At 53.1% G+C, this 17,659-nt stretch overlaps 2 protein-coding genes across 3 annotated transcripts in view; one reads left to right on the top strand and one right to left on the bottom strand.

Moving 5' to 3' along the window:
* TEX261 (testis expressed 261) overlaps nt 1–6,386 on the top strand; it is a 26,992-nt gene extending 20,606 nt beyond the window's left edge. The window contains exon 5 of the mRNA XM_087863511.1: nt 6,264–6,386. Coding sequence (XP_087719637.1) covers nt 6,264–6,371 — 108 coding nt within the window. The 3' untranslated portion in view covers nt 6,372–6,386. The remainder of the gene's footprint in view (nt 1–6,263) is intronic.
* ATP6V1B1 (ATPase H+ transporting V1 subunit B1) overlaps nt 1–17,659 on the bottom strand; it is a 22,627-nt gene extending 4,968 nt beyond the window's left edge. The window contains exons 1-7 of one of the 2 annotated variants that reach the window (XM_045788218.2): nt 17,460–17,659; nt 11,304–11,359; nt 2,478–2,576; nt 2,181–2,274; nt 1,559–1,636; nt 564–703; nt 55–156 (exon numbers count right to left, since the gene is read on the bottom strand). In XM_045788218.2, the coding sequence (XP_045644174.1) occupies nt 55–156; nt 564–703; nt 1,559–1,636; nt 2,181–2,274; nt 2,478–2,576; nt 11,304–11,359; nt 17,460–17,577 (687 nt within the window). In that variant the 5' untranslated portion in view covers nt 17,578–17,659. The remainder of the gene's footprint in view (nt 1–54; nt 157–563; nt 704–1,558; nt 1,637–2,180; nt 2,275–2,477; nt 2,577–11,303; nt 11,360–17,459) is intronic. The other variant, XM_087863509.1, reaches the window with a different exon arrangement.

Raw genomic sequence — 17,659 nt, 5'->3', positions numbered from 1 at the left:
AAGCCTGCCTGCCCACAGCTTCCAGAACTTGCCAACCTGCCCAGCTTTTCTTACCCCCATGGCCGCAAAGACAATGGCAAAATTGTCGTCATGATAATCCAGCACAGCCTTGGACTTCTTCACCAGGCCAGCCTGGCGGCAGATCTGAGCAGCAATCTGGGGGGGGGGGGGGGGATTAGAAGGAAGGGTGTCAGACCCAGAACCCAGAGCCCAGCCCACTGAGCACCATGGAGGATGATGGATGGAGCAATTTCCAGTCCTTCCTCCTGCCAAGGCCTTTGGTGGGAGGGATTGAAGGCCGGAAAGACGAAAGGGCTGTCCCAGGTCCTACAGCCTTCCTCAGGGTGGAGGCCTGAAGACCTGCTTGGGGACACTGAGGTCGTCTTCTGCAGCTCTGAGTCTGTGAGCTGTCAGAGGACAGCTACCAATCTGGATGACGATGACCCCTGCGTGGCTGGTCCCTGCCTGTTTGATTCAGGAGACCCTCCTCACTGGCCCACCCGCCCTGGCCTCCACCCTGTCTCTTCTTCTTGGTCATGTCTGCAGGACCCTGTAGGCCTCACCTCATTGTGGGGGAGCCCGGCTGCTGAGAAGATGGGGATCTTCTGACCACGGGCAATGCTGTTCATGACGTCAATGGGCGAGATGCCCGTCTGAATCATCTCCTCGGGGTAGATGCGGTCGTGGGGGTTGATGGGCTGGCCTGGGAGAGGGTGATCATGGACCCATGCTCAAGGGTTCAAGTCCATCCCTGCCCTCCCCTAACCCTGCCCCAGACTCCAGAGCAGCATACTGAACAGAATTTTCTGCGATGATGGAAACACGCTCTAACTACCCTGCCCGGTCCAGTAGGCCACGTCATGTGTGTCTAGTGAGCACGTGAAATGTGGTTTTGAAATGAAAGTGTATTCCACTGGAATTATTTGTATTTAAACAGCCACGGTCCGGTGCTCCCTGGACAGCGCTGCCTGGCACGTGAGAAGCTGCAGGCAGGTGGGAGCTCAGGCTGAGGCCCCCGAGGCTAAGCAGGTGTCGTGCGGGCATCGAAGGAACGGAGCTGTGCCCTGGAGAGCCCCTGTCTGAGGGGACGTGTATTCTGTGCTCTGCCTCTGACCTGCTGAGTGGTTTGGGGCCAGCCTCGGACCCCCGTGGGCCTCTGTCTCGTCCTCAGAACTGATAGGATTGGGGGACTCAGGATGGCCTCCCACCGGGAAGGGGCTGTGTCTGCTTCTGCAAGGCACCCCAGGCTCTGAGAGGTGGGAGAGTGAGGGTCTTGGGGCACCCATGGAACTTTGCACCTGATGATGGCAGGACACGAAGTGCTGATGGCAGTATTTCAGGCTCTGTGGCAGACTTGGGGACAGGGAGGCCTCTGCAGTTCTCATAGCACTCCCCATCTGGCCTGGTAGTCTGAGCAGCCTGTGGGTGAGCCCTGGCCAATTGCCCCGGCCTGTGTCTGGGGAGAACTTCCAGGGCAAGGTGGCAGAGGTGATGGCTGGGGAAGGTGACTGGGGGCTGGGTCCCGAAAGCTGTCCAGAGCCTCTCTCTGGTCATTTACCATTGATATCCAGGAAGTCCTCTGCCATGACCACGGGCCCCTTGTCGATGGGCTTGCCGGAGCCGTTGAAGACCCGACCTGAGGGTGGGGGAGGTTGTTGGGGGATGCTAGGGCCAGCCCTGGGTCTCCCCTGCTGCTGCTCACCCAGCACCCATCCCTCTCCCCTCAGCCCTCGGTTACCCCCAGAGAGCTGGCTACAGTGACTGTCTCCTTGGAGATCTTCCCTCCTCTCCTGGAAATCTTTACAGGCGAGGCCTTGGCCAGGGAAATGACTCTAATGGAGGATTTTAAGGGCTGGAAAGAGGAGAGGGCCAGGTATGGCAGATCTCGGGAGAAAATTGGGAGATGTGCACTCTGTTTCAGCCTAACCCCAATTAGATGACTACCTGCTGTGCCCCTAGTTGACTGAGCATGCCTTCCACACTTACGGAACATCTGTGTGTCTGGCCCTGAGCTGGGGTTGGGGTCAGAGAGAGAAGACACAACCTCTGACCTCAAAGAACTCACAGGGGAGGCAGACAGGCAAAGAGGCAAGGACAATGCTGTGTGCTAAGTGTGTGGTCAGGGAAGCTGGGCTGGGAGGACAGAGGAGCTCCCCACCCCACCTCCCCCACATTCTCACCCAGCATGTCTTCTGATACTGGAGTCCGTAGGATGTCCCCTGTGAATTCACAGGTGGTCTTCTGGGCATCGATCCCAGAGGTCCCTTCAAACACCTATAGGACAACAGGTTAGTTACTCTAATAAGGGTCTTGCTGGGGAGAACGGGGCCTTCCATTCTAGGCTCCCTTTGCGCCCGGCTCTGGGCGAGATGCTCTTGGGAAAATAGGACATTTCCTTTGGAGTCTTTAAGATAGTCAGGAACTTTGTGGGTTCCTTCATTTATTCAACCAGCCAACATCACCCTGACACCACTTACCTGAACAATTGCCTTGGTCCCAGATACCTCAAGCACCTGTCCGCTTCTCTGAGTGCCATCAGGAAGGGTGAAGTTGACGATCTCAGCATACTGTGCAAACTGGCGGGAGGGGAGAGCAGCCCAGAGCAACAGTGAGACCAGAGGTGAAGTTCCTGTTCCCCCCTCAATCCCTCCTTGACCCAGTCTCCAGCTTCTGTCTCCCCTTTTGTGACCAGGCAATACCAGAAGTGAACTCGAGGGGCTGCAGGTGGGACATCTGGATTCTGTTTGGGAGGCCATACGCCTAGATGGGTAGGAGCACTGACTTTAGAGCAGGAAGACCAGGGTTAGAATTGAAGCTCTGATGCTTAGAAGCTGTGTGACCTTGTGGAAATTACTTAATGTCTCTGAGCATTACTTTCCTTGTCTTTCAAATGGGGGTAATAATAATGCCTACTTCATAGGGCTTTTATGGGGAGAAAGTGAGCTATATGAAGCCATTAGCTGGTGCCCAGGACCTGTAACAGCTCAATAAAATGTAATCATTACTATGGCTGCTAAGGTCCCGTGGACAGCACAGCTGTCCCTGCTCCTGCAGACTAACGGTGAACACACTGGCACAGTGCTCCCCTGAGCTGCCAGGTGTCCCCTCGTACCAGTGGCAGTCTTTCCCTAGCCATGGGGCTGGGATTGATTCATCAGTCATCCTCACAGTTTTCCGGAATAAAAAGAATCAGGCAATCACTTCTCTTTTGGCTATGAGCGAGTGTAGTATCTCTTCTTATCCATTCGAAAAGAACCAGCCTAATATCAGGAGTCTACGAAGAGCTCTTACACCTCAACCATAAAAATACAAATACCGTAATTTAAAAAACGGGCAGAGGATCTAAACTGATATTTCTCCGAAGAAGATCTACAAAGGACCAATAAGCACATGAAATGCTCAACAACATTCGCCATTAAAGAAACGCAGAGCAAAACCGCCATGAGATACCACGTCCCACTCACGAATGTGGCTGGAATCTGAAGGACAGATAACGAGTGTGGCTGAGCGTGTGCAGAAATCGGACACCTCAGACACTGCTGGTGGGAATGCAAAATGGTGCGGCCACTTTGGAAAACACTCTGGTGCTTCCTCAAAGAAATAAAATAAAAAAACTAAAAATAAAGACAAAACACACACACAAATAAAAATTAAAAAGACCAAGTTGGAATTATTCCAGCAATTCAAGGTTAGTCTAATATTAGAAATCTGATAATGTAATTAATTTACCTTATTAATGAATTGCAGGATAAAAAAAAGAAACCTGTGATCATCTTAATATTCCAGAAAAAGTTTTAAAAAACTATCCATGATTAAAACAAAAACTCTGATGATTAAAGAATCATGATATCCATGATTAAAGAAAACTACTCTTTGAAAACAGAATAAGAGGGAAATTCCTTAATTCCGAAAAGCATCCTCAAAAACCCTGCAGAAAACATCATACTCTGATATAACATATAAAACAGTCCCTTTAAAATTAGGAGCAAAACAGGGGTGCCTGGGTGGCTCAGCCGGCTAAGCATCTGCCTTCAGCTCAGGTCATGATATCAGGGTCCTGGGATGGAGCCCCTTATCGGGCTCCTTGCTCAGTGAGGAGTCTGCTTCTCCCTCTCCCTCTGCCCCTCCTGCCCACTCATGTTCTCTATTGCTCGCTCTGCTCTCTTTCTCTGTCAAATAAATTTTAGGAGCAAAACAACAATGCCTGCTATCATTCTATTCAGCATTACATTGGAAGAACCAGCCAACGTAATGTGATGAACAGAAACAAACATCAGAAGGCAATGAAACTATAAAATAGAAAACCTCCCAAACCTCAAATGTAGTAAAGATAGGACCCCCCAAAAAAACGTAGACCAACTTCTTATAAATGTAGATGCAGAAATTATAAACTATTAGCCAGTCAAATCAAACAGTGTCTTAAATAAACATGTATGACCAAACAGGGTTCATCAAAAGAATGCGAGCCTAGATAAGTCAACCTCTGGGAATTCGTCAACATTCGACAATATAATTAGTAATAATAGGGAGTTTTGTAAACACCAATTAAAAGAGAAACCCTACAGGATTATGTAAATAGAAACCCAAAAGGCTTTTGATAAAATCCGGCAGTGTTTCTAATATACTCCTATCTAAGACGGGAAGGGCAGGCAAGCCTTGAACACTAGACTATTTACCAAACCAACGTTCACAGGCTTCTCAATGGTGAAATGCTAAATCCACTTTTATTTCTAACAAAATCAGTAACACACAGAGATGCCCGTATTCCCACTGTTACTTAATATTGTTTTGGAAATTACAGTTTATACAGTAAGACCCCAAAAAGAGAAACTAAAAAGTATACTAATAAACGTAAGTGGAGAATGCTTTATTAAAAAAAAAAGTTAGTGAGAGGAGACCGTATTCCTCAGAAATGTCAGAGAAAGACTGTGGAAATGTTCTAGAGTACAGAAGGCTACAGAGACGTGCCCAGTAAAGGCAGAACCTGACCCCAGGCTAGAGCCTCTGCTGGAGGGGAGAAAATGCTATGAAAGATGTTATTAGGGCAGCTCGTAAACTGGAATGTAGGTGGTCGATCAGATAAATGTATCCATGTAAATTTCAGAAGGCAGAAACTACCGTTGTTATGTAAGAGAATATCCTTATTCTTTGGAAATAAACACTGGCATTTTGGGGGGATACCTTACCCTTAAAAATCTAGGAAAAAGTTATGTGCACGCACACACACACGTACACATACACACATACACACGCAGAGCAAAAGATAGAACAAATGGGGTAAAATGTTAACAACTGGGTATATGGATGTTCCTGGTATTATTTTTATTTGTGTGACTTTTCATAAATTTGAAATTGTTTCAAAATCACAAGTAAAATTAAAGTGTGCCGAAGGAAAAAGAGACAGAATTCCCTTCATGTGCAGATGACATCGTACATCTAGAAAAATCCAAGAGTCTTTAGTCAAAAAACAAAACAAAAACAAAACCCCCAGAATTAACGAGAGGCTGGCAGCCGTATACAAGATAAATACATAAAAATCAATTTCTTGTACCATTGTGTGTCAATATACTTCAGTTAAAAAAAAAGAATCTGTTTTTCTACTCCAGCCCTAAACGGACAAGGAAATGGAGAAAAATGTTCCATCCGCAATAGGGCCCAAACCCATACAATATCTGGAAATAAACTTGACATGAGAGGAAAAAGAGAATAATAAAGTCTTATTGAAGGACACAGAACAAGCCCTGAACAAATGGAGAATAATACTGTTTTCCAAGACAGAATGACTTCCTGTCACAAAAACATCAATCCTTTTCAAAAGCATATAAATTAAATGCATTCCCAATGGACTGTTTCTTTTGGAACTTAGTAAAATCATTTTAAAATTCATTTAAGTGTCTGACAATATCCAAACGTACTTATGGAGAAGATCCGAGTGGAGGACTTGCTTTTAGCAGACATGAGAACGTGCTCTGAAGGTACTGAAGTCGAATGTAAGTGTTCGTGTGGGGCAGACAAATGGATGCTTGGGGCAGATCGGAGTCTAGAAACAGACCCCAGATTTTAGGAGACTGTTCTAGAACAAACGTGGCACATTACTTCACAGGGAAAAACAACTTATTGAACAAATGGTGCTAACATAACTGGGCATCTACTCAGAAGATACCCACATCATAAACACACATACGTTCAGGCAAATAAAAACTTTACATGTAAAGCTAAGACGAACAAAATACTGAAAGAGCCTTTCTTCTTTCCTTTTCTAGAAAAGCTGCGTAAGAGAGATGTCTTTAAGTAAGGTAAGAAATCCAGAAACCATAAATGCAAACATAGAAATATTTGATTGTAGGGGCGCCTGGGGGGCTGTCGGTTAAGCAGTTAAGCATCCATCTGCCTTTGGCTCAGGTCATGGTCCCGGAGTCCCGAGATCGAGCCCTCTCAGGCTCTCTGCTCAGCGGGGAGCCTGCTTCTCCCTCTCCCCTGCTCAGGCTCTCTCTTTCTCTCAAATAAATAAAATCTTAATTTAAAAAACGTGAGCAATAAACAAAGTGCTCCCAGAACTCAAAATGTACACTTCAGTGGGTAGAAGATTTCACAGGGGAGAGAGTGAAATCCAAACAGACAAAAAGATACTCAAATGTAAATTCGAAAACAGGATAGCATTATTTTCATCTGCTAGATAGGCAAAATTCCGAGAGAGAACAGGGCTGGCAAGGATGCGGGCAAGTGGCTCCTCTAACACATGGCTGACATCATAGTATCTATTTAAAATCTATTTTAAAATCAATATACACTTTGAAGCAGCAATTTCATTTCGGGGAATCTACCTGCTAGCAATAAAGGCGCAAGCATGAAACGGGATATATTTTGCCGAACCATCGGTCATAGCAGAGCCCGGAAACACACGGAACGCCTGCCGATAATGAAACCACTGAATAAAGCACAGATCGTCGGGCTACGGCGCTGCGATGGAGAAGAGCGCTACTGACGCCAGCGTAAACCTCCAACATGCGCGTCCGCCTCTTTACAACACGGTCTTTACACCGGTGATCTCAAGAGGCTGGGAATAAAGAGTTAGGGACAGTTCACTTTCTGTGTCTTTTCTGTTTCACTGGGTATAAGGAGCATGTTTTTTAATTTTTGTGTTTGAGTAATTAAAATGTCATCCGGGATGTTCAAGTACAGTGCGACTGGCTATCACCATCCTTACTAGAGTAAACCCCCCGCTCTACCTAACACTGTGACCTTATGGGTCTGGGGGGGGTGTGTGAGGATGGTTTCATTTCCCAACGGGGTGTGAGGGTGGAACTTGAGACCGGAGCGTTTGCAGCCCTGACGGTCACTGGAGGAAGCTCCGGCTCGCGCCCCTCCTCGTCCTGTGACGCCTTCGTTCTCCCCCACACCACCCCTCGGAGCGGGGTTGCTAGGAGAGCGGGGCTCGCCTGGAGGAAGGCGCTGAGGTCTTCGGCTTGTCAACCACTAGAGGGTGCCCAAGAGCAAGGGCTGGGAGGCCCGGGAACGACGTAACCTCAAGTTCTCGCTTTCCGCTGCCGCTCGGTGGGCCTCCCTACCGGAGGCAGCCGCCGGCTTCCGTGCCTGGTGGGCTGTTAACCTCCGGAGGAAAACTGCCGGACAGAGCGCGGGCAGGGTGGGCTCAAAGGGAAGGAGGCCATGTACCCGATAAAAACCAGGCAGCCGGCTTATAAAAAGTCATCCTCTTTCATGTGGGTTTATGTGGGTGAGAGAGGGCAGAGGAAAGGGGAACAGAGAGGAGGTGGCGCCGTGTGTCCCTGAGAGATGAAATCCATGGCATCAAACGAAACGAACTGTACACAACAGAGAGATGACAGTCAGACGCTGGGAAGAAGGGTCAGAACCATCACACCCCGTCATGGAGGGTGTGATCTGGAATCCTCTAGGCAGAGAATACCACACTCTACTGTGTGTGTCTGCGTGGGTTATTTGTGGCGGGCAGGGGTGGTCACAGCCAGTTAGACCGGGAGTGCGGGGGGAGGGTTCCAGGGTGCGACAATGAGCTTACACTCAAAGGAGCCCCATTTCAGAGCCTGAGTCTCTCAACTCCCACTCTGGGTCCCTAGGAGGACTGCGGGGGGCGGGGGATGGTTCAATGCAACCCGTGTCCTCAGCTGGGCATTCTGCTGAGTTCTCAGCCAGCCAGGGGTCGGGCAGAGAGAAGCTGCTGCCCGCACCCGCACACCTGGCCCACTGGGAAGTTCTCAGCAAGCCTGGCAGGACTTGCCCCAGCAAGCCCTGGCCTCCAGTCCTTTCCTCTGACAATGCCCAGGGCAGTTTGGGAAGCCCTCTCTGGAAATTGTCTTCAGAACTGATACACATACTTCTGAAAGCTTTTCCTTTAAAAGCTTGGAAGTAGCCACACATATTCGGAACCAAGTCTGGTGGATAAGGCGAGCGCTTTCTTCACGTCTCAATTAGGACTGTTCTGCATCAAAATACAGCATTTGGAAGAGATCGTCTAGAGCAGTGAATCTTCAAGTGTGGTCCCCAGCCCAGCAGCAGCACCCGGGAACTTGTCAGAAATGCTGATTCTTGGGCCTCAACCTCAGACTACTGAATCAGAACGTTGGGCTGGGACCCAAAGAATCCTTCCAGGGGCTTCTCATGCATGCTCAAGTTTAAAAACCACTGCTCTAGTCAAATCTAATATATCCCAGGCGATGTCCACTAACCCGACTCATCTTTAATGCTTGCACAACCTGTGTGTGACTGTGAGATTAGGGCTGGGAGTGTGGATGTTCAACAATCTAGGGGTCTCTACACTCAGGCGTTTAGCCTTTAGCAATTTACAGTCTACACTCAGACCTCTAAAAATCAGATGAAACTGTGAAAACTACCTCTAGAAAAATGCTCAGGCACATGGATACACAGCTTCAAAGGTTTGCATACAATTTCGAGGCCCTTACTCCCTGGGCTGAGAACTTCCAATCTACACAAAATTCTTCCCCCAAGCAATTTTCCATTTGAGAATGGAAGCAGGAAGCATAATTGCGGGTGTGGCTGGATTTGGGCAGAAGGTGGCGCTGTAGAGGAGGGATTGTGGCATTTTGACCAAGCAGCTCAGAAAGAGGGAAGAGGGTGTGGGACCCGGAGAGGGGTACAGAAAGCTGTCTTCTCCATCTCCTGAACTTATGGGACTATACATACTGCTTCTTTTTCTTCCCTATGCAAGTCCAGGGTTCTCTGCTTGTCTCCATCACCCACTTACTCTGTTCTAAGAGAGTTACAGATGCATCTAATCATCACAGAGATCCGCCTCGTTTCCTAGTCTAGCCCCACCGAACAGTCGGGAGAGGGGATGTCTTCGAAGGTTCTGACTCTCCATGCCACACGGTGGGGGGAGGGGGCAGCGGATGGCACCAACTGTTTCATCAGGCCTATTAGCACTTCTGCATTCGGAGCAGAGCTAGGGCTAGCTGTTCTCGAGGAGTAAGGAAAATACATTAACCTGATTTGAGCCTCACGACAACTCTGTTCTCGTTTACTAGATGATGAAACTAGAGTTTGCAAGCCTAACAGATGCTTCTGCAACTTCAGGGAACATCATATCACCCTGAAGGGCTTTTAGAGACTGACTTTTGCATCCCCCACCCCACCGCACATCCCCCCACCCCAGAATTTCTGATTCTGTTGGTCTGGGATAGGAGCCCCAGAATCTGTATTTCTAGTAAGTTCTCAGATAGTACTGATGTTGTCGACCTAGAACCGATGGGTAGCTAGGAGGAAGGGTGGGCTGGAGAGTCTGAGTCAGACTGCGTGACCCCCCATGCACACACGCATACGCACTCTGTCACACTCCCTCCCAGGGCCTCCCCAAGGCTAGTAGGTCAAACGGGAAGGTCTGTATGAACTTGGAATCTTGTTGCCAGGAATGAGAGGGTCGGATTCAGTCATTCTAACCCTTAGTCATTCATGCCTCTCATTCATGTACTCACCCTTCCTTTGAACAAACTGAGCCCCCACAATGGACTGGCTGTTCAGTAAAAGTACAGTGTGGGGCTCGGGGGGCTCAGGAATAATGTGCAATTGGAGGGACATTGTGGGGGCAGTGAGGGGACATGTGGCCAGCTGGTGGTCAAATGGCTGGATGGAGCTGCCGATGGGACAGTACAGAAGAAGGAGTCTAAGAGGGACAGGCTCATTGCCCAGGGGCCTGGGCAAAACTTCTAGAAGTGACCTCTCAGCTAGCCCTGGGGGTGAGTCAGAAGAAGGTATGGGGGAAAGGCAGTCGGAGAGGCAGAGGGAAAATATGAGCAAAGCCCTAAAGACATGAAATGGCAGTTCCACGCAGAGGCACGGTGCATTTCCACGTGGGGGGGGTGCAGCATGAGAGCAGGAAGGTGTGCAAGAACCGTTACAGAATGTAGGGCCTGTAAGGTGAAGGTGCTGGGAATACGAAGGTGAGTTTGAAGCAGGGAACTGCAGGGGTTCTGGTTGTAAGGGGGCAGCATGGAGGACAGCAGGGCCCCAGGTGGGGGGGGGGCCCAGAGCCATGGCCATAATCAGGGAGCGGCAGGGTGGGAGACTGCTCACATATCATTGGCACTGACGGTCCAGGAAAGGATGATTCCAGGGTGGCACTAGCTTTCCGGTCTGGGATGGGGGGTATGGGGTGGGAGCCTGAGGGTGGAACTGTTTGGTGGGAGGGGAGACAGAGAGTGATCTCATACATTTGCAGGACCCTTTATGCCTTAAGAATTCCCAGCCCCAGACTCAAAATGCTGTCAGTCTCTGCCATGGTCCTGTGGTTCCTCAAGGGACACAAAAGAGCCCACATCCCATTTCTTTCTGGGGGGCCCACTTTACTTCCCACCCACGCTGCTGGTTCCCAGGCTGAGACATTCCAAAAGCCTCTGAAAACCTTGAGCTCTGGAGAAGAGGTAGCTGGCACTGCTCTTCTGCCCTCTCTTCCTTTGAAAAGCAGCAGCAGATGGAAGAGTCCAGCCTTGTGAGCAAGTTCAGTACAACCATCCCACTGACAAAGAGGCACAACAGCCTAGATCCCCCAGGTCCTTGGTAGTAGGTGTGGATCCCTGAAGGCCCAGAGCAGGAGTGAGGGCGTGGGCATTGAAAATGCAGGAAGAGAAACCAAGGGTGGCTGGGGAGACAGCGGGAGAGGAAGATCGTGGGGATGGGTGACAGGGAATTAGAAGGGACAGGTGTGCCCATGGGAAACAGCTAGGGGCAGGGCAGTTTAGAAGAAATCCTGCACAGGGGCTGGGGAGCCCTGGGATTTGGCCTTGGTGCCTGGGAAGAAGTGGAAGTCTTACCTTGACCTGATCCAGCACCACCAGGGGCCCATTGACACTGCACACAGTCCTGTAGGCTGGGGGAGGGGTGGAGGTAGGTGAGGGTCTCACACCCAGACACACACACACACACACACACACACACACACACACACACACACACATACACAGAGGCATCCTCTGCCTTCCCTCCCTGTACGCACCACCCCCACCCCCTTCCCAGTCTGGGCTGTCAGGGTCATTAGCTGTGACAGGGCCAGCCACCATTGCTGTAAGGGTCATGCCCCTGCCCGCAGGGCCCCCCGCTGGCTTGGACACCTGCAGGAGGCTAGGGGAGGGCCAGGGCAAGGGCAGAGGCCCCTCAGAGTCCTCTCCTCCCCCTCAGCCTGAAGAAATCTTTATCTTGAGGCTGCTTCCCCTCTGGCCTCAGCCCCCATCTTGCCCACTCCCTCCTCTCTGACCCACAACATTTTCCAGAAACTTCTGGCCCCCAGCTAGAGATGACTAGAGAACTGCCCTCTGTGGCCCTCCAGGATCACTCGGCACTGACAGCACTGTCTGTGCGCCTGTGAACCTGTGTGTCTGTGCACCTGTGCGCATGTGTGCGGGGTCGGGGGTGGTGCAGGCACCCATGAGAAAAACCAGCCAGGGGCCCTGCCTTGTCATGAGGCCTTGCCAGGGAGGGTCCTGGACAACCTGGACTCCCTGGGTGCCTGTGGGGGAGGGGAAAGAATGACAAGGAAGGAGGAAGAAAAGGATGTCCCAGTCCTACTGGCTGGAGAGACCCACAAATGGGGACGTGAGCTCAGCTTACAGGGAGCCTCTAACTCCAGTGCTGGGGACCCCAATAGGAAAGCCATGGACTGGCAGACAGGAAGCCTATCTTGGTTCTGCTAGAGGCTCTCTCTCAGACTCTCCCTCACCCATGACCCTGGGATGTACAGCTCTTCCCTGGGGTCCCTGTGAAGCACCAGTGGGATAGCTGAGATGAGGGACCCTGACAGGGCAGGATGGTCAGAGTGTCTGTAAGTTCACTGGATCACTCGCAGGTTGGAAGAACATCCGAGGGAGAGTGGTCCAATCCTCTTTTCAAAAGGGGAGGAGAATGGGGATGAAAAACTTACTCCCCAGAGTCAACCAGCATGCTTGTGACAGAGCTGGGGCCGGAATCCCACCCTGTGCTTCCCATGAGACCACACTGGCTCCCAACCACTTGCCCTCATGCTTCTGTGCAAGCCTGGTGCCAAGTCACCCCACACCTAGAGAAACTAAATGCCCCCAGCTCACGTCTTGCCCAGTCTGGAGCTCAGTGGTCAAATACCCTGTCTGATCTATGTTCCTTTCACTGGGACTTGGGCTAGGAAGACTGACTGGGCAAGGCTATCCTTGTGGGGATGTTTGCAAGGCTCTTCTGAGCTTATGGACTGCTAGGAAAACTCAAGAACAAGAAGGCACAAGAAGACCCGTTCTTTTTGGGCTTGGACCTGGAGCAGGGGAACTCCTTCAGCTTCCTCTGGAGGAGAGGAGGTGGTATCCAACATTCCCTCTTAGGCCAAACATTCTTGGCCCCAGGGCCCAGGCTCCTGGGATGACTGCTCTCTAGGGCAAAGGGCCAGTGCCTCCCCCTCTGTTGGCCCTCCCATCAAGCAAGCTCTGGTATCTCCCATCTTTGGTTTTTTTTTGTTTTGTTTTTTTGTTTTTAAGATTTGATTTATTTGAGAGAGTGAGTGAGCAAGAGAGAGCACCTGAGCAGGGGAAGGGGCAGAGGGAGAGGGAGAAGCAGACTCCCCTGCTAAGCAGGGAGCCCAACTCAGGTCTCAATCCCAGGACTCTGGGATCATGGCTGCAGCTGAAAGCAGCCCCTTTTAACCGACTGAGCCACCCAGGCGCCCGTGGTATCTCCCATCTTAAAAACCACTCCCTCAGCCCCAGTCCTTGCACAGCTGTTGCCCAACTTCTGGCAACTAGGGCTCCATTGCTGACTTCCTTTGCTCACCTTCCACCCGCTCCCTGCATTCTCCAGTCTGGCTTCTCTCTAGGCCACCCCAAGGGACCAGGCACAGTGGACCAGAGCCTCATTTTAAAAAGCCCTGGAAGGAGCTGGCCTCTTACTGGCCCTATAGAGAAAATACCAGACCGGCCAAAAGGGCGGAGATGGCCGAAGCAACTTGCAGAGTGGGTGGGCTGGGCTGGGGTGGGGGAGGGGCCCAAGGTCCACAAAGCGCCAGGGAACTCTTTCCCATTCTGCCGCAGAGTCAAGTCTTTCACCTTCCTCCCTTCCTTCACAGCAGGCTCCCCCTATTTCACAGCTTCTTTCCAGGAAACTTGTTACCTGGAAATCCCCACAGCTACTTCGGGGAGGGCACCCGAGCTGGGGGGAGCAGCCCAGAGGCCAGGAGGAGTGCTGCTCGCAGGGCCCTTGGGCTGGGTGCCCAGCGTGCCGTCTGTAAGCCCCCAGCTCAACCGACCAGCCTCAGCCGTAAGCCAGCTTTCTGGGTTTCCAGAGACGCAGGCCTGGCTCGCTCTCTCGGCGTCCTAAATGCTTGCTGATGGCGTCCATCGCTCCGTAGTCTGGGCCCTTCACCGCAGATAACCCATCTGCCTGCGTCTGTTCAGCAGCCGGCTTCTCCTATCCTTCAACGCCCTGCCCTTGACAGAGTTCTGCAGCCCCCCAGTTCTGCACCCCCAAGTCCCACAGCCCTCAGGCGGGCACCCTAGAGGGCGTCCTCTTCTCCAGCCTGTGGTCCCTGATGAGATGGATTATGTCTCCTCCCTCAGACCAGAGCTCTGTGTCTCCCCGGTCAGACTAGAGCCTGTCTTTTCTTAGAGGCTGTCTAGTTCAGACACAGCCAAGATGGTGGCTGGGCAACAAAGGTGTCCTTGCCAGGAAGCCGGGCTTTTTGTGTGTACCACCCCCAACTGACTGTGTCCATTGCCTGCAGTGGCCAACTGAGGCCCGGAAGTTGGCTGGTTTCTCCTGGGGCACACCATAAATCAGTCAGCATCTTGTGGCGCTCCCCCAGCCTTGGGACATCCCCTTCAACAGGGTGAGGTGAAAGGGGGGGGGGCTGGAGGCAGGGGGCTGGCCCAGAAGACCTCTGAGGGGCACTCCCTCAATAGGCCTTCGGAGACTTTGCAGACACTCCCTCCCTCCGCTCTGCGCCCTCCCCTTCCCCATTGTCCTAGCTGACACTCCGGTTGCACTTCAGGCCGCAAGCACGGAGCCCCTCCCGGCCCCCATCTCCCCGCCGCCTTCCCGGTCAAAGGCTCAGCGGGGCTCCCCGCAGCCCACTAATTAGGGCCTGCGCAGCCACACCTGCAGCGTCCTGGGAGAGGGCTGAGCCCGGCGCCCAGGCGTGAGGCCGGGGCCGGGGCAAGCCCGGGGCAGCGGGTCCCGCACCTCCTCCCTGATCCCCTCCGGAGGGATTAGGGGAGGGAGGGCAAGGGCTGGAAGCCCAGGCTTCTTAGAATCAGCCCAAGACCTGCCGGGTGGAACGCTCTCAGTGTGACCTCCCTGGCCTTTCGGTTGAGGAAACTGAGGCAGGCGGCAAAGCTGGAGTTTGGCACTCCAGCCTCTGGGTTATCTGACCTGGCTCTACCCCTCCAGCCGGGCTGACAGCCTGTCAGTCCAACCTTTGCTCCAGCTGTACCCTGCCCCCCTTCTCCCTACCCCATCCCCCCTGCCCCTGACTAGCATCTTCTGCCCCACACAACAGATCGAGCTCCATGCCACCTCCTCCCCTTGGGGAAGAGCTCTAGCTCTGAGGGAGGCAAACGGGTCCCTTCTTAACCAGGGCGGACATTGCTGGGATTCACTCCCCATCCTAGTCTACCCTGCCCCTCCTTTCTGGCTCATTCCTTCAGCCACTGCAGTGAAATCACCCTTGAGGCCTCAGGCCTGTTGGTCTAGAAAGCCCTCTGTTGGACTCACCCCACCCATGGCCGAGGAAGCCCTGCGGCTGGGAGCCAGTTGCCCCATCCCTGTCCCTCTGGTCCCCCAACTCTCCTCCTAGGCTCCTTCTATCTCTACACAAATTTCTCCTCCCCAGAAATCCAGAGAGTCCTTAGGGCGGAGGCCAAGCTGGGGGAGACGGGCAGAAAGAGACACAGGAGTCCTGCCTCTAGCGATCTGAGGGCACAGCTCTAGTTTTGCACAACCCACCCCTGCCCCCACCCCCCATCCTCACCCCTCAGGCCCCAGAGGAGGAAGGGGTGGGAACTGGAGAAAGCTGTGGGTGCAGAAGCACACTCAAGGATCCGGTCTGCTCCTGGGTGGGGGAGGCTGTCGGTGGGGCTGGGTCTGGCCCTTGGGTGTACCCTATGAGGGTACCCTATGAGGACACCGGTAGGCAGCAAAGGCGGTAGCCTCTGTCACTGCAGGAACATCTTTAATGCAGGTGGGGAGAAGAGTCGGGGGTGGATGGGCTCCCCCTCTTCAGAACCTTGTCTCCGGGTCAGCTGTTGGGTGTGACACATTCACCTGGGTGGAGGCCCCATCAAGGGACACACAAGCAGACACAGAGGTGCCGGCACCCCTGGGTTCCAGCCTGGGTCACATCTTCTCAGTGTTTCCCTGTACCAGGACTTAGTTGACTGCAAATAAGGCGCTGGCTGGAGGCAACCGGCTGGAGGGGGCCCTGGGGTGAGGTGGCACCTGGCAGGGTCCCTGGGAGAGCATGCTGGGGAGGGGAGGATGGGAGAGGAGCCTGCAGGGGTGGGCTCAGATCTCCACCAGGCTTGGGCTCTGGACCCAAGTGGTGAGCTAGTCATGGGGTATTTCTGTCCCTTTATGACCCCTGCTCTGCCCCAGGGGCGGATCTGGACCGCAGTGCTTCCCCCAGGCTCCACGCGGCAGGGCCTGCAGAGCCTCCTAGATAAATCCGGTCCCAGTCAGTTTCTCCTCGGCCGGAATGTGCTCCACCCCTCAGTGCCCGCCTCAGGCCTCTGGAGGTGCCTCCACGCCTCCTGCTCTGTTGCTCCGCAGGCCGGGCCTGCCTACTTTGCACTCGGCCTGTTCTGGGTCGTTGCCAGCTCCATTGAATGCAGACCCAGCTCTCCGGGCTGCCTGGTCAGGTGGCTCCTCCCCCCACGCTCCCGGGTAACTACAGACGGAGGGCGGAGGGCAGGGTGGCTGTGCGGGGCCAGCTTCTCTCCCCACACACCCTCCCGTACCGGGCCTCTGGCGCTGCGTGGCTGGTGCCAGCCAGGCCGGTTTACTCCAGTGAGCTGGACGGCCTGAGAATTCGAGAATTGGAGAATGACCTTGGCAAGGAGAGACGGAGGGGGTACTCCCTTCGGTCCTCAGAGCCTTACTGGTTTCTGTGCCCCAGACATCTGGACACCCCTCGGGATGGCCCCCTCAGAATCCTGCAAGGGTCTACTCCGTTCCCCGTGCCAGGCACTCACCCTCCCCCAGCTGTGCGTGCACAGACATAGGACATCACTGACCACACACCCACATTCTCCCCATGAGCACGCAGCTCGTGCACGGACCCACACACTCACCGTGAGTGTGCAAGCGTACACATATACTGTCACACATGTCCTTATTCTGATATACACACACGCAAGCTGTCACACACATATTTACACCTATCCTCACCCAAGTGAAGGTGGGAGCACGGATCCAGGCACACGCCTTCCCGTGGGTTCCAGACATAGACACCTTCCGCAACAGGCATGCAGACATGTACCCACTGACATGGCATGCAGTGGCATGTACGTCCCCATCCTGAGAACGCACACGTAGTCCACCTTGCCACACACATTCCCTGAGAACACCTGATCATACATTTCCTAGTGCTGAGTGTTCTGGTGCACACGCACACACACCCCCAACACACACCGATCCACACAGAGTATGTACCACAAACACGCACTCTTGGGGCAGTGGGAAGCTCTCTCTGGACTTGGGGTCTCAGTGCAGGGTAAGGGTGATGACCGAGAGGTCCCTGCAAGGAACTCCCCTGCCTTCTCCTCTGGGGTAGCCTGGGCTGGGGACCCCATCCCTCCATCTGCAGAGGTGGCCCCTTGTCCGGGCGGTCCATCGTGTCACTCTGCTGGACTGAGAGCCCCCTAGATCTTCCTCATCTCAGATCCTCCTCTTTCCCTGGGCTAAGAAGCAGAGGCACCCATCAGCCACCCCCCACCCTCACCCACTGCGGGGGTTGTACTCACTGATGCGGGGATGGGTGATGTAGTTTCGAGTGACCGCTTGCATGTGTTCTCGGGCTGTGCCCAGGTCACAGCCACTGCCAGGGAGCCCCCCAGGCCTACTGTCCACCCTCGTGGCCATGGCGAAGCACCAGGCTGGGAGCAGAGGACCTGAGCCTGCTGTGGCGAGCACAACGTTTCAGGTCTGGCTGGAGCTGGAGAAA

The sequence above is a fragment of the Ursus americanus genome, chromosome 7 (genome assembly GCF_024610735.1).
Source record: "Ursus americanus isolate L20-20 chromosome 7, mUrsAme1.1.p, whole genome shotgun sequence".
NCBI classification, from domain to species: domain Eukaryota; kingdom Metazoa; phylum Chordata; class Mammalia; order Carnivora; family Ursidae; genus Ursus; species Ursus americanus.
The sequence above is the reverse complement of the archived record's forward strand: the minus strand, read 5'-3'. Positions and strand labels throughout refer to the sequence as shown.